Source organism: Tupaia chinensis, unplaced genomic scaffold (assembly GCF_000334495.1).
Source record: "Tupaia chinensis unplaced genomic scaffold, TupChi_1.0 Scaffold000001_1, whole genome shotgun sequence".
Classification (NCBI taxonomy): Eukaryota; Metazoa; Chordata; class Mammalia; order Scandentia; family Tupaiidae; genus Tupaia; species Tupaia belangeri.
Genome location: NW_006159427.1, coordinates 4798595 through 4820594, shown reverse-complemented (window position 1 = coordinate 4820594; position 22000 = coordinate 4798595). Strand labels below are relative to the sequence as shown.

General features: G+C 43.1%; 2 protein-coding genes across 18 annotated transcripts in view; one reads left to right on the top strand and one right to left on the bottom strand.

The window, feature by feature from the left end:
- The window catches only part of ABI1 (abl interactor 1), a 143028-nt gene extending 139640 nt beyond the window's left edge, over window positions 1-3388 (top strand). For all 15 annotated transcript variants that reach the window (XM_006139730.3, XM_006139735.3, XM_006139739.3 and 12 more), the window contains one exon: window positions 1730-3388. In XM_006139730.3, the coding sequence (XP_006139792.1) occupies window positions 1730-1905 (176 nt within the window). In that variant the 3' untranslated portion in view covers window positions 1906-3388. The remainder of the gene's footprint in view (window positions 1-1729) is intronic.
- The window catches only part of PDSS1 (decaprenyl diphosphate synthase subunit 1), a 55504-nt gene continuing 36629 nt past the window's right edge, over window positions 3126-22000 (bottom strand). For 2 of the 3 annotated variants that reach the window (XM_027767365.1, XM_027767714.1), the window contains 4 exons: window positions 15113-15193; window positions 14851-14964; window positions 8261-8341; window positions 3969-4109 (listed from right to left, as the gene is read on the bottom strand). In XM_027767365.1, coding sequence (XP_027623166.1) covers window positions 3969-4109; window positions 8261-8341; window positions 14851-14964; window positions 15113-15193 — 417 coding nt within the window. Of the gene's footprint in view, window positions 4110-8260; window positions 8342-14850; window positions 14965-15112; window positions 15194-22000 lie in introns of all 3 variants that reach the window. The other variant, XM_014586565.2, reaches the window with a different exon arrangement.

The window sequence follows — 22000 nt, the reverse complement described above, 5'->3', positions numbered from 1 at the left end:
AATGCCTTCAGATGAGAATACTGAATAGGCGCAAGTGTCTAGAAAGTATATTTATAACAAGAAACAGTTGAAAAATCGTTCCTAAATTGGAGAGAGGGTTTTAGAGGGACCAGGTAGCTATCTTCAGATATTTATCAGGTAGAAGTGGGATTGCTAAAATTAACCTTCGATTTCTGAAGAACCCTACAGTACATACAGAAGGGAAAGTTTGGCTCTTTATACAAACATTATAATCCTAGAGAGTGGGCCAGCAGGTGGCATGGTCGTTAAGGTACTAGACTCGTACATGGCCAACTGTGGTTTGAGCCCCGGACCTGATGGTTTACTTTCTTACTTTCTCTCTCTCTCTGGTCAAATTAAAATAATAAAAATAAATAATTATTTTTAAAAATCCTAGGGAGTATTATGAACATCACATTGTTAATGGTTAAATAATAAGCAGTAAAAGAAATTATATGAAGGAATATGTGCATTGAGGGAGGGGGTTCTGGGAAACAGAAACATAATTAATTTGGTTCATTCCTTTTACCAGCTTTTGTATAAATGGGACTAAGAACTTAAAATAAATTTTTTGTTGGGGGCCAGCAGGTGGCTCGGTGGTGGTGCTGGATCCTACATGGTCGACAGTGTTCTGAGTCTCAGACTTGGCAGCTTACTTTTTCATTCTCCCCGTCTTTCTTTGGTCAAATTAAAATAATAATATTTAATCAAGTTAAATAAACAATTCTTTAAAAAAAACTGGAAAAAATTAAAAAAAATTTTTTTTGTTTTACTCAAAGACTTGAGCATATCAGGCCTTTGCCATAATCAATATAAAAGTCATCTATGCCACTCAGATCTGACCATCGGAAACTCTGCAAGAATTTACCATTATGACCGTTAGATAATAAATAACTATATAATTGTGATAAGTTAATAGTTAATGGTTTTAAATTTTTCTTCTATTAATAAACTAGTGGTTTATTTCGGCAATCATCTGATCATCTTAGGGAGTTATTTAGCCAAAATTAATTCTAGGATAACCAATAAAGGACTTTAGAAGGGTCATAGAACATGAAATTAGAGTATTTTGATGCAAAAAATTAAAAAATTCATGTTTTTTTAATAATACGTATTTTCCATGAATATTTTGAAAACCCCTTGTAACCCTTTACATTTTGAAACTTGATGTGCCATTGAGCTCATATTACAATACTGTAATTCTGTTTGTAGGATTAAAATGGAAGGGAATGGAGCTGTTAAGTTTACTTAAAATAAGTTTGTAAAGGGGGAAAAAGACTGCCCATTTTTGGTGTTTTTACCAAAAAAAACTATGTATTTTCAATATATATGGCCTGAGTTGTTATCTGGTATACTAAATGGCTATGCAGATTTTCTCAGTAATTATTTTGAAAACAAGTGCTTTGCATATAATAGACACTTAATAAATATTTGAATGTAGGAATTACAATCTAATAAATCTTAAAATTCAGAGATCTCTTTCTAAAGAGATTGATAGAAACTATTGATCTCTTTAATCAAATTATTACTTGGGTTGTAAAATCAAAAAATGACTTAAAGCATATGGTTGACCACTGACCTACCTATACCAATGGATGTAAGACATAATTTATATATTAAAATAGTTGATTTTGTTGTACTAGATTGGACTGGCATTAGATTTTAAAATTCAGGTAAATGTTGTATATAGTGCACTCATGTGATAGTTCAACTGTTTTTTTTTTCATAGTTGTTGCAATATATGATTACACAAAAGACAAGGATGATGAGCTGTCATTTATGGAGGGTGCAATCATTTACGTTATAAAGAAGAATGATGATGGCTGGTATGAAGGAGTCTGCAATCGAGTGACTGGTCTGTTCCCTGGGAACTATGTGGAATCAATCATGCACTATACTGATTAAAGTTTTTTGCTTTTAAAGTAGGTTATTATTACTCAGTCATGTTGTGGGACTATTACGGTTAACAGATTCTTCATGTTTTAAAATGTGCCCATATTTTCAGGAAATGCTGTTTTATTGGTATAATTGAATGTCTACCTGTAAGCATAAATCTTTGAGGCAGTTTGTGTATTGCTAACCAGCAATTTCTACAATAGGCTGTCCATAACTGATTATGCTTATGTACTTACTTACACATTGTTAACTTTTTGACCAGCCTAAATATTCTGGGAAAGTGGGGTATAATATTTAATGAATCATGATTCAGATTGTACCATTACATGTTTCAGTGCAGCATGGTTACTAACGCTATGTCAGACTAATATTAAAATCAGAAAAATTTAAATGCTGGTGCTGGTCATACTTTTCATTTAGATTCTCTCATTTTTAAGAAATACTGTTTGTTTAAAGCATGCATAAAAATTTACATAATGAATATACTTAAAACAATTCCAAGATGCTTCCGATTTGTGTACTGTTTACCTGGGGTACTCGTACTCTGGTCTCTTGAAATGAATTGAGTCTCTAGGGCCTCCATGTGAAACAAAACAAAAGGAGAGTTACCTGTAATGTTGTAATTTGTATCTATGTTTTTTAATGAGTGAAGTTTGCATTATAAATCTTTTCCATTCATAAATACATAAGTGAACCAAAGGTTTTTGTCCTTTCCTTCACTGGTTTGCTTTAAAAAAAAATAAAAGATAATGATTTATTGCAGAATTATGGTTCTATTTTCTCAATATATTAACTTGAAAAAAATTTTAGCCTTATCTTAATCTGTCTCAACAGCAATGTGACGGATTTTTGCAGATTTAAAATCTGAGATGGTTATTTACAAGTCAACCTACTGAATTTCTTTTTTAAAGTAACTTTTGAAGCTAAGAAAATATCAAAGTGTACGCATTCTCTCTGTAGGTAAAATTCATAAGGAGTGCTGTCAGTCCTTCAGTTTTACAGTGGACTGCTGTACACTGGGTTCAACGAAAGGAAATTAGAAGTACTTTTACATATTGTAAAGGAGATGCAATTGATTTGTGAAAAAGCACTATTTAATCCATTACCTGGCACTAGCAACATAAAATTTTAGAACAGAATAATCGGGAAGGAAGGTGGGCCATGTTATTAATCAGTGAACAGAGCTATACCTAACAGATTTGTATTCTTCTGACTTAATTGAAATGCAACACATGCACTTTGTGTGTCTTCTCTTAATTTAAGGGAGGGTTAGCGGGACGTTTTCTTTTTATCTTGTGTATAATTCTGTATTGCTTAGGATATTAAAGTAGAGCACTCAGTGTGGGTTTCTGTGTATTGAGGATCTTTTGGATTTCAAATTACCGTCATGTACTGGGCGTTACAGACTTATCACAGAATAGTAAATGGTAAGACTAGTGCAAAACATTTATTTCTAAAATTAAAGACCATTATTGCTACCAAATCAATGTAATTGTCTCATATAGATTTTGCATTTGTTCATTTTAAACAAGGTATCATTAGTGATCAGATAGTTACCTTCTACTTTTCATTTTTCAGATGAAATGTTCTCTTAATTTGTATATAACCTGTTGCCTAAATTTTATGTACAGTCTTTTATAATAAACCATTCTCATGAAATTTTGGATACTGTTAAAATATAACTAATGTGGACTTGAATGCACACTTCACAATTTTTTGACCTTTACTCTTATGATGAAGTAAGACAAACTGTTTGAATTTTAACATTGATTATTTATTTGTATAATGGCTTTCCATGTGGATATTAACAGTGTAAACAATACCACATATAACCATCAAGTTTCCTCGATTTGAATTTACAGGATGAAAACAACAGATTCAGATGGTTTAATTATATTTAAAAAGTCTTCTGAAAAAATGCTGCCAGTAAAAAAAACTGCCCATCAATAAAATTGAAATTATTTTTTTAAATGATTTTTGGTTATCTGCACATGAAGCAAATGAAGTATATTCCACAAAATTCTTTAGGCACAGTCTGGTAAAATAGCTGCCAGAAAGAATAGGAAGAGTTGTCATTTATCTCTTGTGAGTACACGTTCTGAAATTTGAATGAGGGCATCTCTCTCTGGGGATGGCCGAAGTTTACTGATCTCTCTTACTGCTTCATGGCAGTACCGCTGGGCGAGGTAGGTTGTCTGTTGCACACCATCACTCTGCAGGATAGAGGACAACACAGTATTTCAGTGATGAAGCAAGTATCACACTACATACAGATTTCAAAAACAGAACATGTGCCTGTCCCTGTCTGGTTCGGTCTTAAATTTCTGCTATAATGGATTAAAACAGTTCTGAGATCACATGTGCTGAGGCTAAGTCGTATAGTTAGTAGCCAAACTACATTCCTGATTTCCTCTTTTTAACTCATACCTCTGGCCTCTTCTTCCTGCTTCTTTTAAGCCCCCTTTCAGACTGAACTGAAGTTTTCTTCTATTAGCTTCTAAAGCAACTAACTCATTAACATCAAGTAACCATCTATTTTCTATTTTTTTACTTACCTATTAGTTTTTTAAAAGTTCTACATGTATAAAATCCTTATGTGCCAGTTTTTAGAAAAAAATCCAAACTCTAAAAAAAAATAATGATAATAATAAAAAAATTAAAGTAGAGGCCCAGCTGCAGTAGCATTGCGATAGCACAGTGCTCTGCAATGCTGGAAGCCATATGGGAGATTGGGGTTCAGTTCCCAGGTTGACCTTTACCTGGCTGGCTGAAAGGCTCAGGGGTGGGGACTGTAGCATGAGACACCCTCAAAGGTGCTTTTGTCTCTCAAATAAATAAACGAACGAACTTTGAAAAACATTAAGATACGATAAAAATACAGAAGGGCTTATGATAAAAATCAAGTTTCTTTCTTCCAAAGAGACCAGTTTTATCCAAATTGGTTATTGTTGCCTTTCTATTAAGATGAGGATTTATGCCCCGCCACTGTGGTGCAGCAATAATGCAAGTGCCCTGCTGGAAGCCATATAGCTGACTGCAGGGGATGGATCCCAGGTTGGCCTGGACACACACCAGATGTGTTTGCAGGGACCCAGATCCTGAGGAGAGGGCGGAGCTGAGGAAAGGGGTGAGTCTGTCAAGGGTGCTTTTCTCTCTGTTTGTCTTGCCCATGCCAGTGACCACATGCTGACATTAAATAATAAAAAAGACTTAGCCCAGCCATACTGTGCCTCCAAATTTGATCATTATATTGCTGTCTTCAGTTGATTACCTTTGTTGTCATGTAGCATCAACTTCTGAATTTATGTTGTATAAGATGAGGATATCAGTGCTCCTGTCCTTCCTTCTAACTAAGTCATACATACTATTCCTATTTGCATTCTGTTCTGTAACTCTTGTTTTTAATGCTGGTTCTTTCTAAAAACTAAACACTAATAAAGTATTATTTGTATGATGTAAAATGTTTACTGCGAATTAAGTCATATACTCTAATTTGATTTCCTTCTTTATGGTGCATGTTCCCTCGGTCACGTGGAATAGATTATTCCTAATAACATCGTGGTTGAAGGCCTCTGTTTTCTATGCTCTACCAATTGCTCAAAACATGACACACTGGAGTTTGTAATGCCTTCTCTTACTGGTGTTTCCAAACACTTTACTCAAGTACACTCACAAACAGCCTACACAGAAAGTACGTATGGAAAGTCAACTTTTCAGTCCTTAATGTATGATAATGACTTTCATTTACCTTGCCTTCAGATGTAATGGATGGTTTACTTGAGTATAGAACTTTCGGTTTAAAATGCGTCTTCGTCATTTGAAGTGCGCAGATCCACTGCCTTCTAGAATTTGGTGTTTTTGCTGTATTTACGGAACCAGCTTTGGATACCTTTTTTTTTTTCTTCCTAAAATATTTGTTACATGACTGTACCAGTTTTCTTAGCTTTTCTCATTTTTCATTTTTTTCCCATTTTGCTTACATTTTTAAAGATTTCCTCAATTTTATAGTATAGCCTTTCCCTAGAGTTAGTTTTTCACAATCATTTAAAATTTCTTAGATCTCACACTTACTCATTTAAAAAAAATTATCCTGATCTTGGGCTGGCCCCATGGCCTAATGGTTAAGGGAGCCAGATCCCACCTGACCAGCCACAAAGTTTGAATCCCAGCCCTGGTGGCTTGTAAAAACAAGTGTGCCTATGGAGACCAGCAGATAACATAACATAATGGCTATCTTTCTGGACTCCCATGTAGTTGACCGTGGTGCAAGTCCCAGACCCAGTGGCTTAAACTCACGCCGGGTATGTGTGCGTGTGAGCCCACTCAAGATCCTGAGAGAAGAACAGAAAAGGGGTTGTGGCGTGGCCATCCCCCCTGGGGGGCGATTTCTCGCTTTCTGTCTCTCTCACCAGAGTACGCGCCCTATAGCAAAAACTCTCCTAAACCAAAACAAACAAACAAACCAAGTATGCCTAAAAGGCTGATGGGATGGAGAAAGGGAGAAGGGTTTATGACTTGACTATACCCATTGGTGCTTTCCCAACATTTCCCTCTTTGTTTCTCTCTGGTAAGCACACACACACACACACACACAACTATGAATACAGTTATCGTTTTCAATTCTCCCCTCCTGTTTATATTTTTTCTTGAGTCTTTATTTCTGTTTATCTTGGTCTCTTGTTCAGCAACCTTTAATCAAGTCTTCAGTGATCCTGAATTGGCAATTCATCTCTCATAAGAGGAGAGATCAGAAGCTCCGTGGGTGAATAGGGAACTGGAATTTAGAAACTTTTGGAGACACTGCTTAGAGAACATCCCTGTGGATTTTTTCCTAAGTGCTTTTCTGACTAGGCTTGTTGGAACTTCGCTGTTTTGCATAAGAGCTACAATTAATCTCCTTTTTGGTCCCACTTCTCACGCCACTCTTCAGTAATAATACTATTTCTGAAGCCAGAACTTCATCAGGGGTATTGTCAGCAGCAGCCCTCTCTCAATATTGTACTGCCAGACCACCATCCAGAGAGGCAGTAAACAGCAAATTGTGATGCTTAACAATAGTAAAAGAGAGATAGCCTCTGGAGAGTTTTCAGTTATTGGAAACTTAAAACATCTGAAAGGTAATTACTTAGAATTCTTTTAAGTATCACATTTGCTGACTAGCAGCTGTGTGCTCACTCATCTCACTCAGTAGGTCTGCTGGTTCCACATGACTCTGAATTTGGAAACGGTTCATTCTTGAAAGGTAAACAGTCACTAAAACTGAAAATATGCAAAAAAAAAAAAGATTTTGCTTCTACAGAGATATGTGGCACTGCATTTGAAATAAGCCTCTAGCCTCTGAATAGGGTTAAATGGTTCTCCCCTTAAAAGAAACACACTCATATAAACGCACAGCGTACCTACAGTGGTTGGTCACACATTAACACCATTGCGCAGGATGGACTGGAAGTTGGGAGTACACCACTGGAGTTGTCTGGCTGTAGCAAGGATGAGGCTCTGGCTTGGAACAGAGGCACAGCTGGGGGACTGGGAGCGCAGGGATGCCACTGATGACACGGGGAAGGCTAGGTTCAAACTGATATGTTACAGTCACATGGATAACCTAAAAAATACTGATGTCTCGGGCCAGCAGGTGGCATAGTGGTTAAGGCGCTGGACTCCCATGCAGTCAACCCCAGTTAAGAGTCTCAGACTTGGGAGTTTGAAACACACCAAGTGCATGTGCATGTATGTCCAGAATCCCAAAGGGAAATGGAGAAGGGATAGATAGCAGTGTGACCATCCTCCCAGGCGGTGGTTTCTTGCTTTCTGTCTGTCTCTGCTTCTCTGGCGAGTGCACATGCCCTATAGCAAAAAAAAAACAAAAAACAAAAAAAACAAAAACGGGACTAGCAGTTAGCGTAATGGCTATATCGCTGAACTTCCATGTAGTCAACTGCAGTGGACCCAGTGGCTTAAACTCACGCTGGGCGCATATGCCCCAGATCCTGAGAGGAGAATGGAGAAGGGATTGTGGCATGGACATCTCCCCAGGGGGTGATTTCTCGCTTTCTATCTCTCTATCTCTCTCAGGAGTGCACGTGCCCTATAGCAAAAACCTCTCCAAAAAAAAAAAAAAAAAAGAAAAGAAAAGAAAGAAAATCCAATGTCCAAGCCCTACCTAAGAGCAATTAACTAGCACTTCTGGGAAATATTCTAGAAGAAAAATGAAATTAATAATGTGAAAAATGAATTTTTCTTCTCCATTTTTGTCAAATGAAGAGTTGGCCAAACTTGGTCTGCCTGAAATTTAACTTTTATTTATCAATGTCATTTTTGCATAACGTGTCCGCTGCTGCCTTTGTTCTTTCAAACACGATCTTACCTGTAGTACGTACTGTCGCGCTTTGTCCACATCTCCAGGCAAACTGAACCGTCTCATTATCATAGCGTTCATTTCTGGGAACTAACCACGAAGAAAGAAAGAAAATCTGTTTATTGCTCTGGAGAGGATAGGGGCTTCTAACACTGGTTTGTAACAAAAGGAGATAACAAGAAACAACAAAAAGGTGATTAAACGCATAGATGGTGTGGGGGACAGTAAACTAGCAATTAAAGGCCCTGAGATATCTCTTCTGCCGAGACGACAGCCATCGGGCCTTATTCACTCCCGTGTTCTGTTTGACGCTTAGTCCAGGGAGACTAGTTAGATTTAAATAAGAGAGTGGGAGGAACAATGGGCACTTCCCCATCTCGCAGGCTTCTCTTAGGGTTCTTGAACTTCCGACCGCATCAGAATGCCTGTACTGGCTTCAGGCCTCTTCCTGTTTCTAGCTCAGCAGGGGTGGGGCCTGAGTGTGTATTTCTCACAGGTTTTCAGGTCATGATGACACTGTGAGAACCCTGGCCCAGGATGACAGTGGGTACTGGGCATTCTCGTTGAACTCCACATGAAGTGGCATCTGGAAGCTGCTGAGATGTTTGGTCAGAAGGGGTTATGGGCAGAGCGCTTTGCGTAAGCAACCCGCACAGTGCGTCCCAGCAGTCACGCTCGACGCTGACTGCGTGCTACAAGCATTTGGGGAGGTTTGACTATCTTGGGGCGTCAGAAAAGTTACAACACATTTTTTTCTATGCAAAAATGTGTCATAACTTGTGATAACCCAATAGCTGCCTGGATCCTGTTGCCAAAGATTTTGATTACATTGGCTTGGGCTTCAACCTAGGCATCAGGATTTTCAAAACTCCCCAGGTAGTTTTTGTTTGTTTGTTTCTTTTTTTTTTTTTGGAGAGGTTTTTCGCTATAGGGCGCGTGCGCTTGCCAGACAGACAGACAGAGAAAGCGAGAAATCACTCCCCGAGGGGATGTCCAAGCCACAATCTCTTCTGCTCCATTCTCCTCTTGCGACCTTGGGCACACACACACAAGCACCCAGTGTGAGTTTAAGCCACTGGGTCCAGGACGTGAACCGTGGTCGACTACGTGGGAGTCCAGTGACATAGCCATTATGCTAACTGCTGGTCCCTGTTTCTTTGTTTTTTAAAGAATTATTCATGCGTGACCAGCAGATTGGGCATAATGGTTACGTCGTTAGACTCCCACATAGTTGACCGTGGTTCAAGTCCTGTACTCCGCGGCTTAAAACTTAAGGCTAGATGCATGTGCGTGCGTGCCCAAGATCTCAAGAAAAGAATGGAGAAGAAGGGACTGCGGTGTGATTTCTCACTTTCTGTCTCTCTGTCCTCTGGTGAGTGCATGCGCCCTATAACAAAAATCTCTCTTAAAAAAAAAAAATTTCACTTAATTTTTATTTATTATTATTTTAAAATCTGCTATAGGACACAGGCACTCACTAAAGAGAGAGAGAGTGAGAGAAAGTGAGAAAGAAGCCACCAGGTCTGACTTGAACCGTGATCAGCCATGTGGGAATCCAGCACCCCAACCACCATGCCACCTGCTGCCCCCTCCACCCCCCCAGTAGTTTTCAACAAGCAGGTAATTTTGAAAGCATTGAATCAAGGGCTCTAGAAGCAGGGATATAAAAAAGGCAAGAATTAAAATGATGGCAATAAGAGGAACAAAGCAAGCGGGTACAAAAAGCACTGATGCTAAAATCATATTCCACAAAACTTAGCAGCTGTGGAGGATCACTGCCATTAATGGAGTAAGGGAGCCAAGATGGCAAGTCACCCCACTTCCGAGGTCCAAGTTCCAGTCCTGGTTCTGCCACCGGTTTCCACAGCTGAGGAAGTTCCTTAGTCTCTGGGGGCTTGGCCGCCTCAGCTGTGGGATGATCTGAAATCCCCGAGGCCTAACAGTCCATGGTCCCCTAGACTAAGAAAGTGAGGTATCTTTGGTCTTGGACAGTGCTTCCAGCAGCTGCCAGTTTTTCCCTGGCAACAGCCTGATGGGTATTAATACCCAGGGTATTAGTACTCCTAGAAGGAAAAATAGGGCACACCTAGAAAAACTACCGAATGACGGCAGATTTGGAAGAAGTTTCCTTTCAAAGCAAAGGAAGCAGATGTAAGGAACAAAGTTCTAAACACATAGAGGCAGCTAACATACTTAGATAATTGAAGGCACTAGCAACTGGTTCGTTCTTAAATGAAAAGCAGTAATTTGCCTTAGTTACTATTCTTTTAAGAATAAAATAATTTGGCAGTTAAGGCACTAGACACTCACATGGCCAGCCATAGCTCGAATCCTGGATCTGGCTTGAAACTCATGTGGGGCATGTGTGTGTGTGTGTGTATACCCAAAATCCCAGGAGAAGAATAGAGAAGGAATTGTGGCCTGGCTATTCCCCCAGCGATGATTTCTCACTTTCCCTCTCTCTGATGAGTGCACATACCCTATAGTAAAAACCTTAAAAAATAAATAATTCAAGGTTTATAGGAAACAAATGAGAAAAACCAGATCAATTTTAGTAGTCAAAAGTCCAATCAAATAGGCATTCATTTTAGGTTTTTTTTTGAGATTTTTGCTATAGGGCGCGTGTGCTCGCCAGAAAGAGACAGACAGAGACAGAAAGCGAGAAATCACCCCCCAGGCAGGATGGCCATACCGCAATCCCTTGTCTTCCATTCTCCTTTCGGGATCTTGGGCATGCATGCACATGTGCCCAGCAGGAGTTTAAGCTACTGGGTCCGGGAATCGAACCATGGTCGACTACATGGGAGTCCAGCGACATAGCCATTACACTAACTACTGGTCCTTCATTTTAGTTTTTTAATACCATGATATGAAATTGGTTATCTGGAAGACCAGGTCCTTAAAGCTGATGTGATCTTGTCCTAGGCATTACTAAGACTACCTTACAATGTGCAAATTTTTCTGCAGTATCCCTTAGTGTGGTAAAATGTGCTGATCTGGAGGTTCTCTGATGCTTTTTATTATAAAAACAAAGTAAAACTTGAAGAAAATATTTGCATCGAATATGGCTATATCCTACCTATGGAACATGTCCTGTGTGCAGTTTTAATATGCAAATATCAAGCTCTTCCCCCATCCCTTTAATGTGCACCTGGAGAAGAAGCCAGAAACAAAACAGGAAGAACAGGTGCCTGCCTGCAGCTTTAGTGAGAAATAAAGCTTTTGTTTGCTCAGGCTCTGTTTTCAAGAGTAGGAAGACCACCTGGATTAGCAGGTTCTAACTGAAACGCTGTCACTGACCCTTTAGAGGTGGAGAGTAAACTGGATCGAGTTTACCCCAACCAACCTGCGTGACTCCAAGGCACCAGCTAGTCACCACAACGCAAGCCTGGCAGCTGGTGCAGGGGCTGGGGATGGCAGATGGGAATCTGGCTGCAGGCTGACATTTAGGACTAGGGACTTATCAAATAAAGAGAAGCACAAGATAGCAAAGACTTTTAAAAAGGATATCTGAAACCTGATGTGGTCTCGCCAAAGGAAGGAAAATACTTCCATTTTGTCCCTGAAGATTTCAAAGTTCCAGTCCACATATTCTGAACAGTCAAGGCAAGGTTTTTGGTCTTAAAGAAAATGTGTGACACACATACGTGAAAGGATACTTTTCCCTGGGACCTCTCCCAAAGTCCTGAAATTTTTCTTAAATCCCTGTACCAACTGTTGTCAGGAGACTCCTTCAGAGAGATGTTAAAAATAGTGGAATTCCAAAGAGGGGGAGTTTTTGTCAGGTGTGGGTCTAGCAAATTCCAATTGGAGACAGTCCACTGTGTGAAGTTAAAAAGAAAAAGGCATTTCCCTCCCCTCCCCCAGGGCTGCCTGTCTTGGTCCAGTGAGATTCAGTCAGTGTTCACAAGTGGAAAAGTTCAAAGACTTACCTAATCTCTAGATAAAACCTACCTGTGGAAAGGATTACAAACATTCTAGAACTACTCCACTGAATAGGAATGCTAGTCATAAATAAGGAGGGACTCTGAGTGTCCTCAGCAAGTTTCCAGCAGCCAGACCTCTTAACCTGCTCCACACGAGCAGGCTCCTCAGGGACTACCTTTGTTCACATTTTTCATAGCAGTTACATTTTACACACATGCATGCACGCACACACACACACACACACACATCATAGGTGACTTGAGTGTTGTCCTGCTGTGCCATTTACCAGATGTTTAATTTCAGCCAGGTTTGCACATCAGTTCCTGACTTACAGAACAGGCATCATGGTATCTTATCATCTAGAGGACTTGTGAGATAAGAGAGGACGATGGATCAAGACTCCTTCACGACCCAAAGACAATGCGTTTGCATGAAATGGAAACTGCACGTTTTCATGTTACTTCTGGAACTCGTTTCTTCTAAAAATGACTGGAGCCCCCTAAGTCTTTTGAAAGATTTCTTGCTAAGGATCCCTTTTTTTTGGCAATGTAATCCACAGTAGAGCCTAAACTTGCTGTTTTATCTGAAAACAATGTACACATCTGACTAACGTGTGGTCCGTGTACCACAAGACAAAAAAAAAAAATCAGTCTTCTTATGAAATGAGTGCTGTCCGGAGCCACTTCCTGCTCTGCCTCGTCCCGTGTCCTCTCGTGAAGCTGCAGTTCGCCTTTCTCACTCCTTTCCACTGCCTGGTGCGCAGAGGGGAAAAGCGCTGTCTGAGAGTGAGTAGGCGCCTTGTGACTGGGATTTCCAAGTGAAGCACACACAAGCCTGTGGTTTGGGGCACTGTGACCTCTTGTTTGTTCCTTTTTTCCCTCTAACCAGCATTTTTCAGTCTCATAGGTTACTCTCAGATCAGTAAGAAGGGTCCATTTCCTCTGACTCTGCCCCGTAATAGCAGAAGGCAGAGTCAGCATTCCTCCTTTGTGTAGAGGAAAGTAAATTTCTTTATGTGTGTAGACAGATACAATCGGAGGCCAGTCGATTCTCAGTCACCGTAAGATTTCTGAGAGAACAGCAACCAAGACATTTAGTGCACCCTAAGCTTCTTCAGGCAAAGGCTTGTTCCTCAGTTATCTTTGGAGTTTCAATGCCTAGTCAGATCTTTATGGCGCTAGCTGGACTGCAGCATCTTCAGTTCTTACTGTTCTTTAGTCGCCTGGATTAACCAGTGTCTGAGGAGCGGATTAACGTTTGCAGGAATACACAGCAGCCAGAGACTGGCTTTTCCAACCTCGGGCACACCTCTGCATTTACATGGCTTGGGAATACGTGGTGTGTGTTGGGGATGGGGGAGGTTATGGTAAGACAGAAAATGTTCCTCAGATGTGCTTTACCATAGGAAAGGAACTTGATACATTCATTAATGCTCTCCCTGAGACTCGGGCTGGCAAGTCGTATCACGGGCCCACTGACTGGGCCTTTCACGTCTCAACTTGGTGTCAACATTCTGAGAGACTAGCGCCTGGTAATAACAAGGACGATGTGTCTACAAAGTACTTCCACATCTCCGTTCACAGCCCTGATTCCTCAGCTGGCTGCTGTGCACTAAATGCTGCTGCCCGAGACAGCCCGGCCCAGCCACCCAGTTCAGTCTCCCCAGGGAAGAATCACTCCAGCGTCGGCTCTGCTGCAGAGTGGCTGAGAGTGAGCTCTCCTCTCCTGACGCAAAGTAGGCAGGGTCACTGGCTTCGACCTCAAAGCGGAATCACTGAATTCCACGGAAGATATGATTTGTAAGGCAGAGGCAAAGTCTCCGAGAGACTAAAAGTTATTACAATTTTAAAACAACAGGCCACTTTGTAGTTTATGGCACGCTGACAGGTTACTGTCTTACTACCTAAACACTGCAGAGACGAACACCTAATGAAAAGGTGTCTGAGCCCCAGCTACGTCCCACTTATCTCAGATAGCTTTTGCCAGCCGAAAGCAACATGGCCAGCGTCCTGGACGGGCTGCGAACACGCCTGCTAAGTCACGCTGCGTCTGTCACTTCCTAACCTTCATCCACATGGAGGAGGATACGAAGCAGTTGTACTTCCTACTCCACAGTCCCTCAGTCTGGAGAAGGGGGAGCTATGCAGTTCTAGTGCACTCCACTGATTCTGATGTCTTGAGGCAATGACTGAGGCTCTGAGGCCTCTCTCAGAGACCCAAACAGTCTCACTAAACTAGAACTGGAGAATTTCTCAGGATTTTTTATGCTTGGATGCCCTTATTGCTTCCAGTTCTTTTTAAAGGGGCTGAGACACACTCAACGTCCAGCCCTATAATCAAGATGGGGAAACCATTCACTCGGCAGTGACCGAAACATAACAGAATTAGTCACGAGGCTACCTTAAATGCATACAGCATTTCACTCATGGTAGAGACGAGTGGTTCTTGGTCCTCACAACCCTGCAAGGTGGTCATCTTGATTTTTACAAAAAAGGAAACAAGCTTAGAGAGGTGAAATGACCAGCCCCAACATCTTAGTCCTAGAGCCAGGACTGAATCCAGACCTATGATTTCCTACCTAAATGCCTTGCCGGCTGCTCCTCATCCTCGGTGCCTGCAGACACTGTGATGCAGGGCTACCCTGCAATGTGAAGGGAGTTTGTGAAACCCACCTGCTGACAAGCAAATAAGACAGGGCCAGTGGCTAACCCGAGCTTCAGGTCAGTTGACGTTGGTTTGCCCATCTGGACAGAACATGAGGTGAAGTCCAGTACATCGTCTATTAGCTAGCAAAAAGAAAAAAAAAAAAAGAGTGAAAAGCACCACGGTGTCAGTGTCACTGCCGCAGTTCTCAGTGTGTTGAAGCCGACACTGGGGGAGAATGTTGGTTGCACCCACACACCACCAGTTCTTACAAATAAGAAGCATACCAACCTGAAAAGCTATCCCCAGATTTTTCCCGTATTGATAGGCAATCTCATGCACCTCTGGGTCAGGGCATCCCAGGACAGAGACCTGCAATAAGAAGAGAATTCAAGATATGGGGCTGGCAGCCAGTTACAGGCTAGGTAACCTCTGAATGCAGGAATCATATCTATTCCCTTAAATAAGAGGCCGTTACGCTAGATTAATCAGGAGATACTAATATCAGGAGACCAAACATGTACAAAACAGAGTGTCTTCAAAGCCCGCATGGCGTAGCGGTTATGTTGCTAGACTCCCACGTGGCCACCTGCGGTTTGAGTCCCAGACCCGGTGGCTTCAAGTTTATGCCAGGCATGTGTGCATGTGTGTCCAAGATCCTGGGAGAATGAAGGAGAAAGATTGCGGCATGGCCATTCCCCTCTAGGGGCGATTCGTCTTTCCCTTTCACTGTCTCTCTGCCCGCAGAGCACATGCACCTTAAGGCAAAAACCTCTAAAAAACAAAAACAGAAACAAAAAATGAAACAGTGTCCTCAGTGAAAGAATTTCAGTCTCAGAATGTTTCCTTAAATAGGAAGAAAACTCTCCCCTCTTCCCTTCCCCACTGTTAGGGAAGACTGAGCAATAGATAGCTGGCAACACACTAAGTAAACCTTTCTGACAGCAAAAGAAACAGACCCTCAGAGATGAAATACTGGCTTCCAGCCCTCAGCAAACCAGCCCCAGGGTTGTTGGCTTTAGTAATCCCTACGGATTTCTCTCATTTTGGGGAAAAGCTAATCTGACACATGATGGTGTCATATACTTCCCTATCTGTAGTCCTTTACTTGGTGGTTTCACTTATTTCTGAAATGGTTTTCTTGAAATGTCTGTAACAGCCTCCTGCCTCATCCTTCAGAAACAGAGAATTGTTCTTTCATTCTCAGAAGGATCTTCACTGTCCTATTTCTGTATTTCTCTCACAGGAAGTTAAAAAACAAACAAACAAAAAACTTTCCTCCTTTTTCAGTGGGAAGAAATGGGACCTCTAAAAGTCTTTCTTACAACCCAAACTAGCTGGCTCTGGCAGCTAGAGAGCACTGCCTGCTGCTGTGCTCGGCATGCTAAGCAGGCCTGGCCACATTTGCAGAAAACAAAGACGGGGTCAAACCCCAAAGGGAGGGGGAAGGCCTTCAGCTCCAGAGAGGAAACAGCTACAGAGACTCTCCATGAGAAAGCTAAGAGCTCCTCCCAGTCTCCTCTCTGCGAGGGTCCCTGGCCCCTGGCGATACAGCACCTGTTTCTGGCCGTAGTCCCTCCACCCCTCCCTCTGTTCAGGCACCATCAGTGTGGCCCAGGGGGGCGGCTCTGCACTCAGCCTGCCAGGGTTCCCTCTGTACCCCACAAGATGGCTGCGTGTCTGCGGCATGCTCCTTAATCCTTGTGCTTCAGTTTCTTATCTGTAAAATGTAGGAATCAGTAGTACTTACCTAAAAGGGTTGTCGTGAGAAAGACATTGGACGCTACTTTTAAGCCCCCAGTATGGTGCCTGGCATCTGGAGAGAATTCAGTGTGTGTGCTGTTCCTAATAATCCTCCTCCTCATGGTCCAGAAACAAGGGCCTGGGCAGTGTCCATGCCCTGCTACTAAGTAAGGTCAGATCACACAACTTGCTCAGCACTGAGAAGGCTGCTGCTTTTTTTTTTCTTTCTTATTTTATTTAACTTTTTTTTTTTTTTTTTTACTTTTTTTTTTTTTTTTTTAAATTAATTTGACCAGAGAGGGACAGAGAGAGAGAGAGAGGGAGAGAGAGAGAGAGAAAGTAAGAAATCAAGGCATCGGGTCCAGGACTCGAACTGTGGTCGGCCATGTGGGAGTCCAGTGCCTTTAACCACCACACCACCTGCCGGTCCTGAGAAGGCTTCTTGATGACTTGATGAAGCCTATGCCTGTGAGTACACGGATAAACTGCACACCGCACCAGAGAGCAGGTGGCCACTTCATTCGTGGGATAATCACTGCTTTCAATACCAGGCTTCTTACCTTCAGCAGTTCTGAGACCACACGGGACAATTTAGAAACTCTGAAAGGCCGAGTTATCCATCACTGTGGCTCAGAGTGAGAGTGTGGGAAGGGCAGCCTGCAGTGTGCGGAGCTCAAATAGCTACACTCCTTTCCCCAGGAATAACTGACGACCAAGCACCGTCCTGCAGGGAGTCATGCCGTTTCCTCAATACAAAGCCACGCACAAATAGAAACTTCCTGAATGGTTACGAGATTTTTCAAAAACTGATTTCTAAACTTAATGAATTAAAATGTACAGTCACAGGGCCAGCAGGTGGCACGGTGGGTTGGAGTGCAAGACTCCCAGGAGGCTGACCACAATTTGAGTCCTGGATCTGGAGGCTTGCTTTCTCTAATAATAAAGAATAATTATTAAATAAATGAATAAATCTGTGGTCCACAGGGCCAGCAGGTGGCATGGTGGTTGGAGTGGTGGTTGGCACATGGCCAATGACATTTCAGGTCTTGCATCCAGCGGCTGAAAAATCAGGCCAGGTGCGCCATTGTGCATGGCTAAAATCCCAAGAGGAGAAGGGACTGTAGTGTGGTCATCCTCCTTGGGGGGTGATTTCTCACTTTCCCTCTCACTGTCTCTCTCTGGTGAGTGCATGCACCGTATGGCAAAAATCTTTAAAAAAAAAAAGAAAAAAGAAAAAATACACGGCCCACATGGAAGTAGTACTTTGTACTGTCTTAGTCACGCCTTACGATATCCCACACACACTTAGGATGTGGCTGGTAACGATAAAGGGTAACGATTCCTGTGCCATCACTATGTATCAGCGGCTCTTCTAAGACTGCTCACGTTAGTCACGTATGAGGGGCGAGGAACGGAGGCATGCTAACAGCCGGCCCCAGGGACTGTTCTCGTTAACACTTGGCTTTGCTGCTGCTAAGGGGCAGCAGGGTGGGAGGGCTGTGCCCAAGTCAGCGTAGGCTGTGCGGCCTGCCTGAACCGTGCGCGGTGCCTGCTCACACTGCCGCCCCGGAAAGGAGCTCCGCACAGCCCAGAGGACATCTCTGCTTAGATTTTGGCTCCCATGGCGTGAAGAGCACCCCAGAGGATCCTCTCCCCCAACCCAGGCAGGACTGTCTGGATCGGAGGCAAAGAAGCAAAACAGCTACTCAAACACAATCGGTTGGGTGCAGCACAGCACGACACGTGAGCTGGCACGGAGCTGCTCAGCCACCAGCGGAGCGCTGTGTCTGCACCAGGGATGCCTCGCGTGTTTGGGAGTGGGAGGAGTGCGAGGATGATTGAGTCAGAGACAGCGGGGTTCAGCTGATTGTTTTCGTTGAAGCAGCTGTCACAGCCAAGCCTGTCGTGCATGTTTCTTGGGGAAGGTCCACATTTCACATCGTTTTCTCACGAGCCTCGTCTCAAAAAGATTGCTTATACTGGCAGGGGCAGAGCACTTGATATTTACCAAGCATCTCTTTTTTTTCTTTTACAAAATGTTTTCTCCTATTCATGATAGAGTGTGTGCACCCAAGAGGGAGCGAGAACAGCATCCTCCACATGTAGGTTCAGACCGGGACCTCCTTCCTCCCATCTGTCAGATCTGGGACACTGGTCTGTGGGCCCAGTGTATCAAGCTGATAGGGCCAGGGATTCAGCCCAGGGTCATCATTGAGATCCAGCTCCTCTTGAGCAGTAACTACTGCTGCACGGAACTGGCCCACATCTTCTGCCTTTGAAGGGTGTGTTTGTGCCACCATAACACACATACATGTATCGCGATCTTTGTTAAACATACTGAATATCGGAGCACCACTATTACAGGATAATATCGAAACCGGATGTTGTCAAAAGTCGACATTTATACTGGGAGAAAATATATGCAACATAGTATCACAGGGACCAGCAGTTAGCGTAATGGCTATGTCGCTGGACTCCCATGTAGTTGACCGCGGTTCGCGTCCCGGACCTGGTGGCTTAAAACTCACGCCAGGCACGTGTGCATGCGTTCCCAAGATCTCGAGAGGAGTATGGAGGAGAAGGGATTGTGGCGTGACCATCCCCCCTGGGGGGTGATTTCTCGCTTTCTATCTCTGTCTCTTTCTGTCTGTCTGGCGAGCATGCCCTATAGCAAAAACCTCTCCAAAAAAAAAAGAAAAGAAAACACAGTATCACAGATAAAAACAATATTCTTAATATATAAAGAGTTTTTAAAAACCTGGAGGAGGGAACCAGCAGTTAGCGTAATGGCTATGTAGCTGGACTCCCACATAGTCGACTGCGGTTCGCATCCCGGACCCAGTGGCTTAAAACTCACATCAGGCGCGTGTGCGTGTGTGCCCAGGATCCTGAGAGGAGAATGGAGAAGGGACTGCGGCGTGACCATCCCCCCTAGGGGGTGATTTCTTGCTTTCTGTCTGTCTGTCTGGCGAGCGCATGCGCCCTATAGCAAAAAACCTCCCCCCCCCAAAAAAGAAAAAAAAACCTGGAGGAGAGGCCACATAATAGAAAAATGGGCAAAAGACAGACAATTGACAAAATTAAAGCTATCAAAATGGCCCTGGAAAACAAGTTTAAACTCACTCAGAAAGAAGTGATGCCAGGACCAGCAGTTAGCGTAATGGCTATGTCACTGGACTACCATGTAGCTGACCGCAGTTTGAGTCCCGGACCTGGTGGGTTAAACTCACGCTGGGCACGTGTGCCTGCATGCCCAAGATCCCGAGAGGAGAATGGAGGCGAAGGGATAGTGGTGTGGCCATCCTCCCGGGGGGTGATTTCTCACTTTCTGTCTCTGTCTTTCTGGTGAGCGCAGGTGCCCTATAGCCAAAAACAAAACAAAACAAAACAAAAAAAACCCAAACCTCTCAAAAAAAAGAAAGAAGAGATGCCAATTAAACTCCATTGCAGTATCATTTCTGGTACTGGAACTGACACTTAAATCGTCTAATACCAGATCCAGTAAGGCTGTGGGGAAAGGGACGAGACACGGGACACTGCCAGTGGGAGCGTGTCCTGGACAGCACTGCAGAGGGACACGTGGGTAATGTCTAACATAACCACACGTGTAATCACCTCTCAGCTTACCCTGGAGGCACACCTTCAAAAATACATTCACATGAGGTTAGTTACTGTGTCATTACTAGGAACTGCAAAATACTGGAAACCTAACTGCCCGTATGCAGAAGAGCAGCTGATAAAAACAATATTCTTAATATATAAAGAGTTTTTAAAAACCTGGAGGAGGGAACCAGCAGTTAGCGTAATGGCTATGTAGCTGGACTCCCACATAGTCGACTGCGGTTCGCATCCCGGACCCAGTGGCTTAAAACTCACATCAGGCGCGTGTGCGTGTGTGCCCAGGATCCTGAGAGGAGAATGGAGAAGGGACTGCGGCGTGACCATCCCCCCTAGGGGGTGATTTCTTGCTTTCTGTCTGTCTGTCTGGCGAGCGCATGCGCCCTATAGCAAAAAACCTCCCCCCCCAAAAAAAGAAAAAAAAAACTGGAGGAGAGGCCACATAATAGAAAAATGGGCAAAAGACAGACAATTGACAAAATTAAAGCTATCAAAATGGCCCTGGAAAACAAGTTTAAACTCACTCAGAAAGAAGTGATGCCAGGACCAGCAGTTAGCGTAATGGCTATGTCACTGGACTACCATGTAGCTGACCGCAGTTTGAGTCCCGGACCTGGTGGCTTAAACTCACGCTGGGCACGTGTGCCTGCATGCCCAAGATCCCGAGAGGAGAATGGAGGCGAAGGGATAGTGGTGTGGCCATCCTCCCGGGGGGTGATTTCTCACTTTCTGTCTCTGTCTTTCTGGTGAGAGGAGGCGCCCTATAGCCAAAAACAAAACAAAACAAAACAAAAAAAACCCAAACCTCTCAAAAAAAAGAAAGAAGAGATGCCAATTAAACTCCATTGCAGTATCATTTCTGGTACTGGAACTGACACTTAAATCGTCTAATACCAGATCCAGTAAGGCTGTGGGGAAAGGGACGAGACACGGGACACTGCCAGTGGGAGCGTGTCCTGGACAGCACTGCAGAGGGACACGTGGGTAATGTCTAACATAACCACACGTGTAATCACCTCTCAGCTTACCCTGGAGGCACACCTTCAAAAATACATTCACATGAGGTTAGTTACTGTGTCATTACTAGGAACTGCAAAATACTGGAAACCTAACTGCCCGTATGCAGAAGAGCAGCTGAGTAAACCATGCGACCTCCTCACGATGGGATACGATGTGATGCTGTCTTAAAAATGAAGATTCTGCAAACCAACATTATTTTTATAACATTCATCGAAGAGCGCAAGGTGCAAAAGCCAAACAAAACCTAGTGCAGTATGTTACTTTTTGTTCCTAAAAAAGTGGGGGGGGGGGATCACATTCTGCACGCCCATTTGTGCAGCAAGGACCCAGGAAGGAGGAGCCGGAATGGAAGACACTGTTATGGACAGGGTGGGGGAGAGGATGGTGGGGAGCTGGCTTTCTGCATATTGTCGTTCTGATTTTTGGAGCTAGGTTAATGTTTCCTCCGCTCAAAATACAAAAACCTCAAAACTGAAACACACAGTCCACAAGAAGGGGAGGGAATGCCTCAAGTGGGATCAAAATGAACCAGGTTTCACTTTAATACTAATATGACCACATTGCAAGGAGAAAAAGGCACTTTTCAACAGTGTCTTGATATTATATTCAGGCTAAAGACAGAAAGGACGAAACAAACACTGAACTCTAGCTACTCGGTTTGTTTTTCACGGACATATGAGTTACCCATACGGAGGAGAGGGAGCCAGGACTCTCACGGCTGGGAAGGGAGTATGAATATGGAAAAATGGAATGCTAGGAGAAACCACAGGTCCTGCGGTTTAGGTGGACTTGGAGTGA